At 47.9% G+C, this 17656-nt stretch overlaps 1 protein-coding gene across 1 annotated transcript in view; it reads right to left on the bottom strand.

The window, feature by feature from the left end:
* Positions 1 to 13989: 13989 nt before the first annotated feature.
* Positions 13990 to 17656, bottom strand: part of RPS6KA2 (ribosomal protein S6 kinase A2) — a 455610-nt gene continuing 451943 nt past the window's right edge. Inside the window, 1 exon segment of the mRNA XM_031667562.1 lies at positions 13990 to 17344. Coding sequence (XP_031523422.1) covers positions 17219 to 17344 — 126 coding nt within the window. The 3' untranslated portion in view covers positions 13990 to 17218.

The following is a 17656-nucleotide window of genomic DNA, read 5'->3' on the forward strand; positions in this document are numbered from 1 at the left end:
TTTACGAATAATGATTTGTGCCCAGTACCGGGCCAGGCATAGAAAGAAGAAAAGGATTCTAACTCTTAGGGGTGCTCCAGGCTAGGGGGAGAGAGGCACACACAAGAACAGTTTCACTTCAATCTCTTCCTCGATCCGCTATGAGGCTGTGTAAGAGGCAGTCCGGATTGTACGGAGGTAATACTGTCTGAGCTGAAATGAAAAGGATTACGCAGGATTTGTCTGTTGGACATCTCTGACCAAAATGGCACTGAAACCTGATGACGATACTTAGCATCAAGTATCTGAGTGGGGGACTGTTGAGAGTAAATGGAGCTACGGTTGAAGAAATTCTGAGCTTCTTTAAAATGACCAAGCTGCACGGGACCTTGCCATGTACCTGTTGGCATGTGTGACTTGGTGTGAAAATATCAGGCCCAGAGAACAGCCAAATTGCCTTAGTTTCTGCAAGCTAAACACAGTCTAACTGCATTAGCTACACACATGCACTCTCTCTCTCTCTCTCTCTCTCTCTCTCTCATGCATCACTGAATAATGGAAACACGTTCTGGTAATGTCATCATTGTGTGAACAGTAGAGAGTGCATTTACACAAACCTAGATGGTATAACCCACTGCGTACCTAGGCTCTATGGTGTAGCCTACTGCTCCCAGGCTGCAAACCTAAGCAGCATGGTACTGTGCTGAATACAGCTACAACACAGTGATAAACATTTGTGTATCTAGACATATCTAAGCATAGAAAAGGCACAGTAAAAATATGATATGGTATTGTCATCCTATAGGACCACTGCATATATATATATATGCAGTCACGCACCACATAATGTTTCGGTCGGCAACTGACTGCATATACAATGGTGGCCCCATGAGATGACACTCCTCTCTCTGTCTCTCTCTCTCTCGGGAACCATTCTTAGAATCAGCTGCTCCACACCCTTTCTTTCTCCTTCCTTTGTCCCCTCTTCCAGCAGGCTTCGTGGAATACAGATGCTGGCATCTGGAAGCATGAAGATGAGGCCTGTCTGAGATGTGGCGGGGTGTGAGCTAGAGGTCCTCTGGGACCCGGAGGGCTCAGAGGAGCTGGGCTGCCTTCCAGCCTGCCCTGAGGCTCACCTGAGAGATCTACAAACTTAGACCCCAGAAGGCTGCTGTCACTTTGGGCTTCCTGCTGCTCACAGTGAAACCTAATCGTTTTTCAGGGAATGGTTAACTGTTTTATGGAGACATAATTCACATACCATACAATTTACCCATTTGAAATGGACCACCTTCAGTACGTTTACAGGGTGTGTGACCATCATCACATTCTAATTTTTGAACATTTTTGGCACCCCCACCAAAAAAACCACTTTACACCCATTCTCAGTCACTATCTATTCCCCCTCCACTAATGTTTTCCTGGGCAACCACCAATCTGCTTTCTGTCTCTGTGGCTTTGCTGGCCTGGACATTTCATGTAAACGAATCACACCACATGTGGCCTTTGCATCTGGTTTCCTTCACTGTGTAGTGTTTCAAGGCTCACCTATGTTGCAGCATTTATCAACACTCTGTTTATTTTTGTGGCTGAATAATATTCCATTGCACGGATAGCACGTTTTTGTTTCTCCATGAATCCACTGATGGATATCTGGGTTGTTTCCATGATTTTATTGATACATACTTACGGGGTACGTTTGGTATTTTGTTGCATGCACAGAATGTGTTCCGATCAAGTCAGAGGATTCAGGGTATCCATCACCTGCAGTATTTATTTTTTCTATACGTTGGGAATGTCTCAAGTCGTCTAGCTATTTTGAAACATACCATACACTGTTGATAACTATAGTCACCATATTCTGCTATTGAACATTAGAATTTATTCCTTCTACCTAATTGCATGTTTGTGCCTATTAACCAATCTTTCTTCACCCCTGAAACTTAATCTTAACTACTTTACTTTGTAATACATTCCATTTGTTTGATTAGGGTAGTTACTTTCTATTGCTTGTAACCAAGGAACTGTAACTTATATAGAAATTGATATGAGTAAGCAACACATCTTCAGGGAAATGTGGAGAATTGAGGACAGATTATTGGGTGTGGAGTTGGATTGAAAAGCAGTGACATGCCCGTTGATATGATGGGAAGGGGGCTGGCAGGCCATAGGGCACCCCGGCCAATGGGTCAGACTCTTGCCCATGTTCCCTGGAGGCATCTAGCACTGAGGGCAGAGCTCTGGCGACAGGGAACTGCCTCAACAGAGCAGGTCAAGGGAGATGAGGGACATGGGCCCTGTTGGAATGAGTGGTTGTATCTGAAGACATTAAGTAACTGAAAGTTTGAATGTAGAAATTCTCACCTCAAAGTGTGGTCTGAAACAGCCTTGGTGTGACTGCAGAAAGCACGTTTCACATTTGTAATAACAGGGTTGTAGTCACCTGAAATGTAACTTGGAGACTGATTTTGTAGATTTTTGAATTGTAATGTCAGTGGCACTCACAGCGTGGCCAAGTCTGCTCTGTGAAAGGTGGGGCGCTGGCCTGTGGGGACTTGGATCCCAACAATGGAGCAGTGGTATTGATCTGGCTCCTGAACCCCAAAGCCCTTGGAAGTTCCCCATGGCATATGGGGCTCTGCCCAGCCCTCACTCGGAATGGCTCTAGGACATGGCCTGACTTCAGCACAGCCTGGGGTACAAAGTACAGAATCAGAGAATCAAAGAGAAGCATGATGGTTCAGAAGACTTGCAGGCTTGTTAATGGGGTTTGGTTTTAAGGGGGCTCAAGCAAGATCAGACCTAACTGTCAATCAGCCTGAGTTGATTTATGCAGGTCCACGCCCCTGAAGTTCCGTCCTCAAGTGGCCTGGGAATCTGGGGTTCTCTAGTGGTGTCTGTTGGCTGACAGGAATCCGCACAGGTCCCCTGTTTCTCTGGGTCTTCATTTCTGGTGCTGAAGGTCCAGAAGCCCTTAGGTCTGATGTGGAGGAAGGAGATGGGGTGTGATGAACTAACCCCATACACATCTTGCTCTCACCCTGGTCCTACAGTCGCTGATTGGACCTGGAAGTGTTTCTTTTCAACAAGGCCTTGAGGTATAAATTTCAAAATTCCTATAACCCAAGTTTCTGGAACAGGGGCCAGAGGTGACAGTAATTAGAATTCAGCAGCGAATGGTCACAGTGACTGCAGGGAAGGGAAGGACACATCTTTCCCCACCACTGACAGGTTCACAGCTCAGGGTCCTGTAATAGTGAACAGGTTAACAGGAAAATGGTCTACAGATTTATTTAGCGCAAGTTTCACATGACACAGCAGCCTGTAACAGTGAACCAGCTGTCAGCCAAAGAGTCGAACTCTGTAAAATATTGGAAGAGATTTATTCTGAGCCAAATATGAGTGACCATGGCCCATGACACAGCCCTCAGGAGGTCCTGAGAACATGTGCCAAGGTGGTCGGGCGTAGCTTCGTTCTATACCTTTCAGAGGGGCATGAGACGTCAATCAAATACATTTACGAAACACATTGGTTAGGTCCAGAAAGGCAGGACAGTTCAAAGCGGGGCTTCCAGGCTATAGGTGAATTTAAACATTTTCTGGTTGACAATTGGTTAAGTTTGTCTAAAGACCTGGGATTGATAGAAAGGGAATATTCTGGTTAAGATAAAGATTGTGGAGACCAAAGTTCTTCTGAAGTCTTATAGTGGCTGTCCTTAGAGACAATAGATGACAAACGTTTCCTATTCAGATTTTAGTTAATCTCCTTAGGATTGGGATGGCTTGGGAGAAAAAGATTTAGCTATGTTAATAAAGATTCTTTATAGATTGAAATTTTTCCTCACAAAGAACAGCTTCGCAGGGTCATTTCAAAATATGGCAAAGAAACATGTTTTGGGGTAAAATATTTTGATTTTCTTCCTTGTCTCATAATGTTATGCCAGAGTCAGATTGGAAAGTAAGTCACAACATACAGGGTTAAATAAAACACATCTGATGAGAATTTATGATTTGTAGGGCATGACTCCCCAGACCCCTTAGATAGGAATTTGGGCAAGATTAAAAAACTAGTGTTTAGTCCTCATAGCAAAGTCACTAACATAACTAACTCCATCTTTTGTTTGGGGCACGTGCCTATAGGAATGGATAGGCTAGGATAATTTTAGAGCACTGCAATAAAATGCAAGAACAGCAGTCATGTAGTTGTCGAAACTAACTCAGTGATTAAAAGAGAAGCATGTAAACAACTATGTTGTGTTAGAGATTTACAGAAGCACTGTGACCTGACCAAGGCCAAGAGGTTCCCGCCTCCTCAGATCTTTGCTGGCACCCAGAAGTCCATGGTCATTGGTTATCTCTTGATCCCAAACCCCTCCTCTTCCTCCTGCCCTTAACGTATACACAGCCTGAAATTTGTACTGACTTGAGATGGTACTTGAGGACCCCAGTTCACCATCTTGGTTTGCTGGCTCTCTGAATAAACCTGCTTTTCCTCCCACCAACTCTCATCTTTTTAGTTTTGGCTTTTGAGTGTTGAGCAGCTGAACCTGGGTTTTGTTAGAAGCCTTTGGAAATAAAGATCCAAAGAAACAGAGAAATGTGTATCTTTATGATGAGGTTTGATGAAGCGTGGACAGTCACACAGACGCATGATTGGTCAGTGGGGCTGTGACCTCATGGTGAGACTGGAGGGCTTCTCTGTGTCCCTTCATTTTCACAGGTAAGATGTTTCTTTCCTCTGGGTATAGGGAGAGTAGTTCTCCGTCTACGTCTCCTCCTCCTCCTCCTCCTCCTCCTCTGCCTCCTCCTCCTCCTCTGCCTCCTCCTTTCTCCTTCTCCTTCTTCTTTCTCCTTCTTTCTCCTCCTCCTTCTCCTTCTTCTTTCTCCTCCTTTCTCCTTTCTTTCTCCTCCTCCTTTCTCCTTTCTTTCTCCTTCTCCTCCTTCTTTCTCCTCCTCCTTCGTTCTCCTTCTTCTCCTCCTTCCTTCTCCTTCTCCTTCTTTCTCCTCCTTCTCCTCCTTCTTTCTCCTTCTTCTTCTTCCTTCTCCTCCTTCTCCTCCTCCTCCTTCTCCTTCTTCCTCCTCTTCCACCTCTTCCTTTCTCCTCTTCCTCGTCTTCCTCGTCTTCTTCCTCCTCTTCTTCTTACTTTTTTTTTTGGGGGGGGGGGGAGATGGAGTCTCGCTCTGTCGCCCAGGCTGTAGTAGAGTGGCACCATCTCAGCTCACTGCAACCTCTGCCTCCCAGGTTCAAGCGATTCTCCTGCCTCAGCCTCCTGAGTAGCTGGGATTATAGGCATGTGCCACCATGCCTGGCTAATTTTTGTATTTTTAGTACAGACGGGGTTTCACCATGTTGGTCAGGCTGGTCTCGAACTCCTGACCTTGCAATCCGCCTGCCTTGGCCTCCCAAAGTGCTGGGATTACAGGCTTGAGCCACCGTGATTGGCCCAGGGAGAGCACTTCTGAAGTGAGGCTTTTCTGACCTGCTTTGGGGGAAAAGGGCAGGGGAAGGTCAGAGAGGGAGTTTCCTACTTCTGCTATTTTCTCAAATGCCAAAATCCTGACCCCTTCACCCCATGCCAGAGGGCAGCTCACCCCAAGTCAACCAGAGCAACCTGGCCTTGTTATTTCACACACGGGTGCCAGGGAAGACTTTGTTTGAGGAAAGGGTAGTTTGAAAACCACTAATGTTTTGGAGGGATGTGGGAGCCGGATCAGAGGCCTGGGGTTGGGTCACAGCTGTCGCGATGTAACCCTGAGGGCTTACGAACTTCTAGCTTTCATCTAGAATGTTGAGAACAGTCCACTGTAGGGGTGTTGTGAGGACACAATTCATTCTTTTATTATTAATCTTGAGGGTTTGGAAATTAAATGTTGGCTGCTGTTTATATCTAACTCTTTGAGACTTGAGTCTGTGTAATTTTTGACTTCTTTGCATGTTTTCTGGATTTCAGTGGGGGTCTTTTGTAATGAGGCTAGAGTTTATGTTGCTAGTGAAATGTAAGGCTTAAAAATGTGTTTTTAAAAATTTATGTGAAGAGCCTAATGCTGATTTTCAGTTCTTCTTCTTTGTTTAAAACTTTTTCTTCAGATGAAATATTTACCTTTTAAAATGTGTATGTGTGTGTGTGTGTGTGTGTGTCTGTGTGCGCGTGTGCGCGTTTAGGTGGACTAAAACACAAACCTGACTGCTCTGGTCTCTAAGTCCACAGTTTTAAAGAGTAAAGACTCTGAGTCTGGAAGCCTGCAGGATTTATTGTATCCCTATGTGACCCAAGTATCCGGTTCCATGGTCTATGCTGCATCTAGAAGCAGAACCCAGGAAAGCTTAGACTGGGGGATGGACCAGCATCCAGTCCCCCAGGAAAAAATGGGTGTGGATAAAATGACAGGAAAACACTTAAATAGTGTTTAGGCAATGAACTCATTACCAACAATGTTGCTATTTCTAGGCTAAAACCACAGCTATAGTTTAGAAAATTTGGCTTTCCTGCCTAAGCTTAAGTGTGATAAAACAACACACTGAGGATTATTTCTATGCCAAATGTTTATTTGATGTTTTTTCTCATAATAAAGTGAAAAACATATCAAACCGGACAGATGTCACATATAGATACTTTTGATTTCAGTTCCTGAATTATGGCCATTAATGAGGGAATAAATTAAATAAAACTATAAAGGTCATTGGCCTAACTCTTGGAAGATAGGCACTGCCTGTAGCTGAGAAGAGTCAGCAGATTTTAAGAACTAATTTACACTTTGCATTCCCCAGCGGTCCTGATGGGACAGTAGCTTCTCCTCTGCTGTGTTCCGTCTTCCTCTGCAGCCCTTATTGCCCTGGGCATGCTATCTATTTTACTCGTTTATTTTTTCTCTCCCCCTGTTGTGGTTTAAATGCAGTTTTTCACTGCCGAAATACATGTTGAAATTTACTTGCCAGTGTGACAGGGTCAGGAGGTGGGACCTAGTGGGAGGTGTTTGGTCGTGGGGACAGATCTCACATGAATAGATCAACGCCCTCCTGTGGGGCTGGGAGAGTTCTTGCTCTCCCAGTAATGGATTAGTTCCTGCAAGGGCAGGTTCCTTTTCTGCACACACCTGCTCACCCTTCTGCTTCTCTGTCAGGTCTTGACACAACACATGACCCTCCCAGAAGGGGAGCAGATGCTGGTGCCATGCTCTTGGACTTTCCAGTCACCAGAATTATGGGCTGAATAAATTATCTTTTCTTTGTAAGTGACCCAGCCTCAGGTATTCTGTTACAGCAACACTAAATGGACTAAGACACCCTGCTAGAAGATTCGCTTCCTGAGATGGCCTTGTTTTATTGTTGCTGAGTCTCTAGTTCCTAGAACAGTGGTGGACATTAGTAAGTGTTCAGTTAATGTATTTTGAATTAGTGAATTTCTGCTGTGAGGACTAATCTCATTTAGTTTAACTGAGTTTCTTAACATCAATTATACAATTATTGATTCACAGTAATCAAATGAAAACATCAAAACAAAACAATAATCAAAAATCAAAATAATAATAATAATATTGATAAACTATGAAAAAAGCTGTCTGGGTGCGTTGGCTCATGCCTGTAATCCCAGCACTTTGGAAAGCCAAGGTGGGCGAATCACGAGGTCAGGAGTTTGAGACCAGCCTGGCCAACATGGTGAAACCCTGTCTCTACTAAAAATACAAAAACTTAGCTGGGCATAGTGGCGGGTGCCTGTAATCCCAGCTACTGGGGAGGCTGAGGCGGGAGAATTGCTTGAACCCGGGAGTCGGAGGTTGCAGTGAGCTGAGATTGTGCCACTGCACGCCAGCCCTGGTGACATAGTGAGACTCCATCTCAAAAAAAAAACCAAAAAAAAAAGCAATTATTGATTCAAAATAATAAAATGAAAACATCAAAACAAAACATCAAAACAAAACAATAATCAAAAATCAAAACAATAATCAATCAAAATATTGATAAATTATGAAAAAAGCTGAAGACGGGTGAGATTTAACCTTTAGAAATTATTAGCTTACTGTGTTATTGTGAAGCTCAGATAACACAATATATGTGGGCATCTTTTTTTTCTTTTTCTTTTTTTTTTTTTTGAGACGGAGTCTCGCTCTGTCGCCCAGGCTGGAGTGCAGTGGCGCAATCTTGGCTCACCGTAAGCTCCGCCTCCCGGGTTCACGCCATTCTCCTGCCTCAGTCTCCCAAGTAGCTGGGACTACAGGCACCCACCACCGCGCCCGGCTAATTTTTTTGTATCTTTAGTAGAGACGGGGTTTCACCGTGTTAGCCAGGATGGTCTCGATCTCCTGACCTCATGATCCACCCGCCTCAGCCTCCCAAAGTGCTGGGATTACAGGCGTGAGCCACCGCGCCCGGCCTATATGTGGGCATCTTATTTCCAGCTGCTAGAACAGGATCCCACAGACTGGGCAGCTTAAACAACATTTATTTCTCACAGTTCTGGAGGCTGGAAGTCCGAGATCAAGAGGCCCTCATGTTTGGGTCTTGGTGATGGCCCTCCCTCTTCCTGGTTTCACACTGCTGACTGCTAGCAGTGTCTTCACATGGCAGAGAGCAGAGAGAGCTTCAGTCTCTTTCTCTCCTATTGGGTCACTAATCCCATTCATGAAGATGCCATCCTCATTATCTAATCAATCCCCAAAGGCCCCACCTTCTAATACCATCACTTTGGTGAGGATTTCAACGTACACATCTGGCGGTGGGTACAAACATTCGGTCCATAGCAGGTGGCGTTTCACTGGGCAGGTGCTGTAGGCGATCCTATCAGAATCACGAAGGGGCCTTGCTAAAATGGTTCTTTCTGTGACTAGGGCTGCACCTACTGTGAATCAGTAGATAGCCCACAAGGGCATGAGTAGTTAACTCAGTCACTGTGCTTCTTACTATGGATACTAGGGGGCATTCTGTTTTTAGGAGAGACTGGACAAAGAAACTGAGCCAATGCTGAAGTCAAGTGCAGATCTGGAGTTAATTCCAATACTTACAAAATGAATTATAGTTTCAGGTACGTGTCTAGTTTCCAGCTCTGTAAATAATTGGCACAAAGTAGATAATTTAATTTACTGTTACGCTGAAAGACGAACCTGAAAAAAACTCAATGTCGGATGGGTGCCAAATTCAGAATGTGTGAGATTGTTGGGCTCTTGATGATATTGTACAAATTAATGTCTGGCTTGCATTAATTTTTGCATTATTTTATGAAGTTTCATGTTCATAAAATTAAGTGAAAAAAGTATAATGAAACATGACCTAAGAGTCCAGATAAATCTAGAATTAGGCCGGGCACGGTGGTTCATGCCTGTAATCCCAGCACTTCGGGAGGCCAGGGCGGGTGGATCACCTGAGGTCAGGAGTTCGAGACCAGCCTGGACAACATGGTGAAACCCCATCTCCACTAAACACAAAAATCAGCCAGACATGGTGGCAGGCACCTGTAATCCCAGCTACTCAGGACGCTGAGGCAGGAGAATCACTTGAACCTGAGAGGCAGAAGTTGCAGTGAGCCGAGATCGCGCCATTGCACTCCAGCCTGGGGGATAGAGCAAGGCTCCATCTCAAAAAGAAAAAAAACCAAAATATATAAAATATATATAAATAAATATATGTAAATGTATTATATATATAAATAAAAATAAATAAATAAATAAATAAATATATATATATATATATATATAGAGAGAGAGAGAGAGAGAATTAACTCCAGATCATTCTATGGCTAAACTCAGAAGCAGAGATTCTCCATAAATAATCTGTTGTACAAACATGTGCTGGGGGTACACTTGCCACCCTTTCAGTCTTTTACACTTTTTCTTCTCTGCACCCCCAGCTCCTCACCTTAAAGGCCCCGCAAGGGTCACCAGGGACCCCTGGCTTGTCTTTGACACAGATGCTTTTGGGCCCTGGGAGTAGCAGAGGTAAAGGCAGCAGGGTCAGTGAACCGGGCTCACACACTGTCCCTTCGTGGCGCAGCTGAAACCTGAAATCTGCAACCCCAGCGTCTTGGCGGTGGCAGTGCCCATAAATCGTGCTTGGCCCTGCCCTGGCCCCTTATTGTGAAGATCCAGCCTTCCTCCCTTCCACCCTCGCTCCCTGAGCTGGCTCCCCGAGACAGCTGAGCAGCAGATCACTCCGAACTGATGTGCCCTGAGCCAGCTACCCTCTGATGGTCCTTGCTGGTGACAAACTTGTAATGACAGTGGCAAGTGTGGGTTCCATAAACCTCCGATAACTGACACAACAAGGAGGTTGTCAGGCTCAGGACGGCCCCGGGCCTGGTCTGGGAGTGCTCAGTGTGTCTGGCCCTCCCTGCAGAGTGGTGAAGGGGAGGAGCTCAGCGGACAGACACGGGTGAGACCTGGGGCTGGTGGTGGTGAGTGACAGGGTGGAGGCAGAGTGTGTAGTGGTCCAGCTTGGCATTCTCAGAGCCCACGGTTTTCGAGGTTGGACTCTTCTCATCACACTTGTAGGTAATGAGGTAGAAAGGTAATAAGGTAGAAAAGTAAAGAGGTGGAAAGCACGGGGTTGATTGAAGAGATCGCTGGCACTGAAGGAAGGTCAAGCTAAGATTGTGATGGGGAGAGAGGCAGGGGTTTTCTAGGCTCTCTTCTCTGACTCCTGCACCGGGGAGGATGTTGGCACGTGATCTGGAAGACAGAAGGGGGCCTGGAGGAAGAGGGGATTTAAGGGCCTTGGGCAGGTCTGGGCACAGGGACACATGGTTGCCCCCCAGGAGGCCCTTGGCGTCCCACTGTCCATCTCTAGGGATGCTTGACCATCCTTGAAGAGTCTAGGAAACCCCATTAGACTGATCCTGGGTGTCCAGACTGTCCACATTGACCTTTAACCATCCGAGAATGGCCCCCTCGCCTGGAGTCACAGGCTGACATCCACAGACAAATGTGTGCCAGAATATCCCAGTGTTTTCTGCAAGGCAGCGTGTTTTCTGAGCACCCTTTATTTGCAAGCAGGTGCTCAGGTTCCCGCAGTGACGGCCTCTCACACCCACACTGTGGCTGTGCCGGCTACGGAGAGCCCTGGGCAATGCTGAAGTCCACAACCAAAGAGGCTGATGCAAATTGCAGAGAGCACTTGGTGTGCTGGGCCGGGGGAAGCTGTCCCCAGATGACAGCTTCACGTGGCAGGTGTGTAACCGGTCGTCCTCACTTGGAGAGAGGCACCTTCGTCCCTATTAGGCCTAAGCAGGCAGAACTACAGGACAGAGCCAGCTCCAGCACACGTGCCACACAGGGCGGCAGAGCCAGCTCCAGATCTCCAGGGCTATGGGTTGCATTCAGATCTACCTGTACAAACGAGAAAGTTATCGTACCTAAAAGGTCATGGGCCAGATACAATGTTAAGAATTTGTTGAGCCCTAAATTTGGGGGAAGCAGTAACTTTCACTCAATGCCCCCTGGGCTGCATTGGAAAGTGGGAGTCAAAGTTCCCTGGCTCCCCCATTTGTTTTCTGCAAATACTGCTAATGTCCCACATTGGTATTAATCAGGACAAGTAATTAGCTGAATTTTGAGAACAACAAATATATATATCTATATATTATATCTATATACTATATATTTCTAATTTATATCTATACCTAGCATATGTACATATAGGTACATATCTGTACCTCCCTCCATGTGAGGATGACAGATCTATACCTATCGTTATACATATGATAGGTGTATGGAGGATTCTTTCAAGTTCTATAAAAATATCTTTGTCCTCAGATGCATCTGAGACTGAGCATTAAGCTGAGTTTCTCCACAGATAAAGGTGACAGCCCAAGTGTGAGTCTAACCCTCCTCTCCAGGCCTGTCAGTGGATTCTTAGACAACATTCAGTCCAGCATTTGGGGTCCAGCGTTACAACACTGAGCCACCGGGAGGCAAATCTCCACGGGTCTCTTGCCTTTCCGCAGTCTCTAGCTGCTTTGGCTCTGAACTGTCTGTCCAAGGACATTTGTGCAGTAAACAGCCCTGCGAGGCAGAGGCAGCGTCTCTCTGGGGCCAAAGGCAGGCATTTTCCTGTCCACTGTAATCGAGTGTCCCCTTCCAGGACAAAGGGGGTGGGTTTGCCTGCATCCCTCCATAAACAATTGGGGTTTCCTAAGTCAGGGTCCTCATCTGTGACGCAAATTCAACATGTGCAGCAGCACATCCACCTGGGCCGCTCTCCACCACCCCATAAGGCTTAGTGCTCACGGGGACTGATGTGTGCGGGGCCCATGCTGTTTGCTGTAGCGTCTCTGATCTGGAAGTCTTGTGTCTTCATCCAGCATCCATGAGCCTGCAAGTAGGGCCAAGCCTCAGAGACTTACTTCAGTCTGGACACCTCGTCTTCCCCAACCAAGTGTACGCAGAGCTATGCTCAACTACATGTATGTGGCAGGCGGGATAATCCATCTCCCCACCAAAGTCCACATCCTACTCCCTGGAAGCTGTGACAAAGGGGAACTGAGGTTGCCGGTGGAATTCAGGGTGCTAATCAGACCCCCTTAAAATAGGGAGCTTTTCCCAAATATCCTGGTGGGCCAGTGTGCTCACAGGGCTTAGAATTGGAAGAGGGAGGCAGGAGGGCCGGGCAGAGGAGAGGGTGTGAGGAGAACTCCACCTGCCACTGCTGAATGTGGAGGAGGCGGGAGGGGCCGCGAGCTGCCGAGCACAGATGGCCTCTGGAAGCTGGAAAAGAATCGGATTCTCCCTGCGAGCCTCTGGAAGGAGGCAGCGCTGCCCACATACCAGTTTTAGTTCAGAGAGCCCTGTCTTGGACTTGTGACCTACAGAGCTGTAAGACAATAGTAGATGCTGCTGTTTGATGCGACAGGCTTGTGGGATTCGCTAGGGCAGAAATAGAAAATGATACATAGAGGATGTAAAAGGTATTTTTTTTTCAAATGATGCCTCTGTCAGTAGGCCTTTTGTGGCCACTTCCTGGGTAGAGCAGGAGGCAGGATTTTTTCTATATCTATTGTTTGTCCTGCAGTTTCCTCAGTGGGATCCAGGGCTCCTGCCTACACAGAGAGTCTCATAGATTTCAGCAAGGCCCCCTTCACCCTGCTGGGAGAGCAGCTCAGAAAATCGGGCATTCTACCACAGGAGCAAAGGTATGTGCGTGTGCATGTGTCTGCACGGTGTTTTGTGTGTGTGTGCGTGTGCGCTGCTTGCTGACACAAGCTGGTTAGGAAGGAATTTACCAAATAGGAAGAATAAATTGGGTTGGAGAGCCAAGGACCAACAGTGCAGACTGGCTTTATGTCTGTATTAAAAAGGGATGGGCATGCTGAGACCAGGTGGCAAAGCACAGGAGACACAGTGAGGGCTGTTCCCAGGGCCGTGTGCTGGGCACCTGCTTTGCTGCACAAGATGACCTTCCACTGTCTCCTGCCAGCCCCAGATCCATAACACAGCTGGGCTCCTCTCAGGAGTGCATGCACACACACAGACACACAGGCCCTAATGCACACACACACAAATATACATCCATATGTTCACATGTGCTCTCATGCACACTCATTTATGCATGTACACACATGCATGAACTCATACTTCCACATATACACACATAAGTGCACATGTGCACACACATGCATATGCATGAACTCACCCACCCACACACGTGCACACACGTAAGCATACATGTGTACACACTCATGAACTCACCCACCTACACACACGTGTGCACACATACAGACATAAGTACACACACGTGCACATACATAGGCGTGAGCTCACTCACCTACACATGCACACATGTGCACATACACGTGTACATGCACGCATATGCATGAGCTCACCCACCTGCACACACTCACGCACAGGGCTCTGAGGTGGAGTGGTCACGATGCTGCTTCACCTCCCCATGAGGGGTCACATGGTAGTGGCAGAGGTGGTCATGGCCTGAAGCCAGCGGGAGGGGCCAGAGGAGTGGGGAGCTATCCAGACTGTTATTGGTAACAACACAGAAAGTCCAAAGGTTATTGTTAGGCTAGAAAAAGATTACACTTCATAAAACCATGTTTATTCAAAAAAATCTATTCAGAAAGTCTGGAAAGCGTAATAAATATCTGTACAGTGGCCACCCATCTCAAACATGAATTACAAAGCAGGAACATAAAAATGATGTGTAAACATAACTGCTGAGCCAGTGAACAAAGTGCTGAGTCAGGAGCGAGGCAGAGAAGCGTGCTCAGTAGAACGACACAGACGCTGCAGCCTCCGTCCTCAGCCCCTCAAGCTGCGCTGGAGTCCACCTGCCGCCCTCTCCGCACTGCTCAGGGACCGGCAGCATCCTTCTCCGTTCTCGAATTTGCATGACGCTTAGAAAGGTAGGAGGCAGCAAAACCGTGTCAGAAATGAACGGAGTGCAAATCAAACTTTGCCATGTGCTTGAGAGAATCAGTAAAGCGTTAGGTAAAAATCCCGAGTGCAGCTTTAGGATAACGCCATTTAATGAACAATACTGGCTAACATTAAGTACTATTACCACTTTAAAATTCAAACAATCTTCCAAACATCAATACATACACAGTTAGTTTAAAATCACAGACAAATCGGACTTGAGGGTAAAAGTGAAATCCTCACCTCTTGCCCATGTTTGACTTTGGGGTGGAATTCAGCAAAGCTCTCCCACTGCAGATTGGGAGAATCAGGTATTTCTCCCACACAGGGGGCTGCCAGGGAAGGAGGACCCTATAGGGTGGCCAGCAAGGGGCCACTCGCGGTAGGTCAGGAAGCCTGAGATCTAGGGTTCAGTGTGCGTATTAAGTTCTGTGATTTTCATGACCCGGGGGCGGGGGGTGGTGGTTATGAGATGATCTGTGTGAGCAAGGAGAGCCAATTAACCTTTGGGGAGGTCTATGTCATTTGTGCAAATCATACAGAGCATTTCATTTGACGTGGAGGTGCGCTGAGCTGGTAAAATGTGAATTCTAAGAACACCTTCATTTACATGTCGACTGCTGCTTGAAAGCAGTCACCTGCTATATCACTAAGGGTTTTGAAAGCTTAGTTTAACATATGATACCATAGCTTCTTTAGGCTGACTTTTGTGGAAGGATTTCCAGTATCACTTTGTTCTGCATATGGGAGGGAAAGTAGAGGTATTTCATAGACCCTCGGCAGAGCAGGGCCAAACCAGTGTTCTCCTCCGCTGATGCACATCAAATATATGTAAGGACAGAGTTCGCTGTGATGGGAAGTCTCGTCGGTCCCTTTGGCATTCTTAGAGTTCAGAAGCTAAGTCTGTACAAACTGGGATGACTGAAAAAGACCATGAGCTTGTGCCTGCGTAGCAAGCAGAAGAGGTGATGACTTTTGTTCATTTCTGGGAGGACAAATTCTGTGACCTAAGGATTATCCACTTTTTCCTAAGTTTCTAAAAAGAAACGAAATAATTAAGACCTAAAAAGCAAATTCACCATGGTGGAAGTAATTCCAGCCTTGGGAAAAAGCATCTTCTATGGAGAAAAGGTGAGGAATGCCCTGTGGGCACTATGGAAACAGGTATTCAGTCCGACTTGCTCCTTTTATGTTTTGTGATTCTCTAAGAAAAAAAAAATCTTCATGGATTAAAGCTTCTGAAACAAGTTTGTATTTTAAGGTCTGAAAACAATCAGACCAAGCTAAGGAGTTATTTTTCAGAACGCAGCACATTTTTTTGTTTGTTTTGTTTTGTTTTTAGTTGGGTACTAGAATCGAGATGGAGGGGGAACAAATCCCAACACAATAACATTTTCTTAGGGAAAACCTGGCTGTGGCCAGCGGAGGCCTCCTGAAGCTCCGCTTGCTGCAGACGCGGGGCTCTTCAGTAATGCAGGGTGAGGGGGTGAGCGGCGCCCCCTCCCACCCAGTCCACTTGCTGGGTACCCTGGCTTGGCGGCCGCCGGGGAGCATCTTCAACACCCTTATGGGAGAATGAAGGACCCGTGTGTTCCCTCTGCGGGCTGGACTGGGCGTCAAGCCTCCTGCCCGGAACCTCTCACTCGATTTTACTCAATGAAGGAGAGCACAGCATGGCCTAAATGCCCCACACCCACCCTGTGTGCACACCCCAGGGAATACGGATCTGTGTGAAAACAGATCTGTGCAACAGAGACACAAAACGCAACACAAAGCCACAGCATCTACAAAGTGCATCGCTCCTGTCCACGCTGATCTCCGCTGCCCTCCGACCTGTGCCCCTGCCCCTTAGTCTGCTGGGTGGGGCCTGCGTCTCCCTCCAGCCTCCAGTTGGACTGAGAAGGACTGGGTGGGAAGCCACAGAGCTCCATTTCTCAAATTCACAGTTTCTCCGTAGACCAGAAAAATCGAAGTGAACACAGCAGAACCACAGCTTTGGGTGAGCACACAGGAAGCTGACACAGGGCTGAGAAGGCGTGAGAACCCACGGCTCCCTGCAAAGCCTCCAGGTAGCTGTGTGACCACCGGAGCTGGGGACCAAGGGCAGCCCAGTGCGCTTGGCCCCCGGGGGAAAGCCGAGACTGGAGGTGGACACAGGCTCCTCCGGGAGGCGCCCCCTTCCATCCGTGGTGACACGGAGCTCTCAAGGCAAAGATCCAGCCCACCTTGCTGTCGCCTGGGCTCTTAATCCTCCTTTGAATTTGGGACAGAGGATAGGATGGGCTACCCAGCACCTCAGGCAAAAACTGAAGGGCGAGGAGGAAACGGCTCTTTGGATTATTTTGGGCAGAACCAGGCGTCTCCCCCTGGACGCCACAGTGCCAACCCCCTCATCCAGCCCGTGGGGAGCCCCAGGATACCAGGTCACCCCAGCCCTCTAGGGCCCTGCAACCACCGACGGCTGCGCCTTTGCACTGCCACTTTCCCACCGGGTACCCGGGACGTCGGCATCGCAAGTCTGACTAAACCAACCGGCTTCATAATTGGAACACAGATCTCTTGGCAGAAATAGAAGCCGTGATATGAGAAGACCCGCGGGTTCTGAAAGAAGCCCCCGGCCTCGCACGGGCACGTGAGGTGAAGGGGCGCATTTGGTTTTGCTTGGGAGAAAAGAGAGCGGGCGGCGAGGCTGGCGCAGTGAGGCTTGGAGAAGCCCCCGGGTCAGGACCCTCTCCGGGGTTGAAAAAGAAAACACGGACACGGCGAGGGCGGGCGCTGCCTCCCTGCTGGACTTGTGGTCACTCTGGGTGCCAGATGGGCTCCGAGGCCGGGGTCTGCGAGCCCACGAGGACGCTGGCGGGGGACGCTGGGGCCAGGGTCCCACCTGCTACAACCGCGTGGACGTGAGTCTCTTCATGCCTCTGCGCTGAGCCAGGTTGGACGACAGCACGGGCTCCAGCCGCGGGGCCTGAGGTGCTCTGTTTAGAGCAAAGTAGGTGGCGGCCATCGCGCCCTGCAAAACAGAGGACAAGGGTGAGAGCCGTGGTGCCTCACTCCGGGGTGGAGCCTGAGCCCGGGGCCTCCATGGGCCTCAGCTGCCCCCAGGCAATGTGGGGGAAATCGGAGCTTCCCCAGGGTCCCTGGAGCATGGGGTACTGTGAGCCCGCCACAGGGGGCCAGCACCTGTGGGCCCCAGGAGACAGGGGCTTCTCATTCCTGCACCTGCCCCCCACCCCGTGCCACCCTCGCACTGTGCTTGTGCCTTGGGGGAAAATGTTTTAGACTCTTGTGGAGCCCCCAAGCTGAGGTCGCGTGATCCCCTGCA

This window comes from Papio anubis, chromosome 6 (assembly GCF_008728515.1).
Source record: "Papio anubis isolate 15944 chromosome 6, Panubis1.0, whole genome shotgun sequence".
NCBI lineage: Eukaryota > Metazoa > Chordata > Mammalia > Primates > Cercopithecidae > Papio > Papio anubis.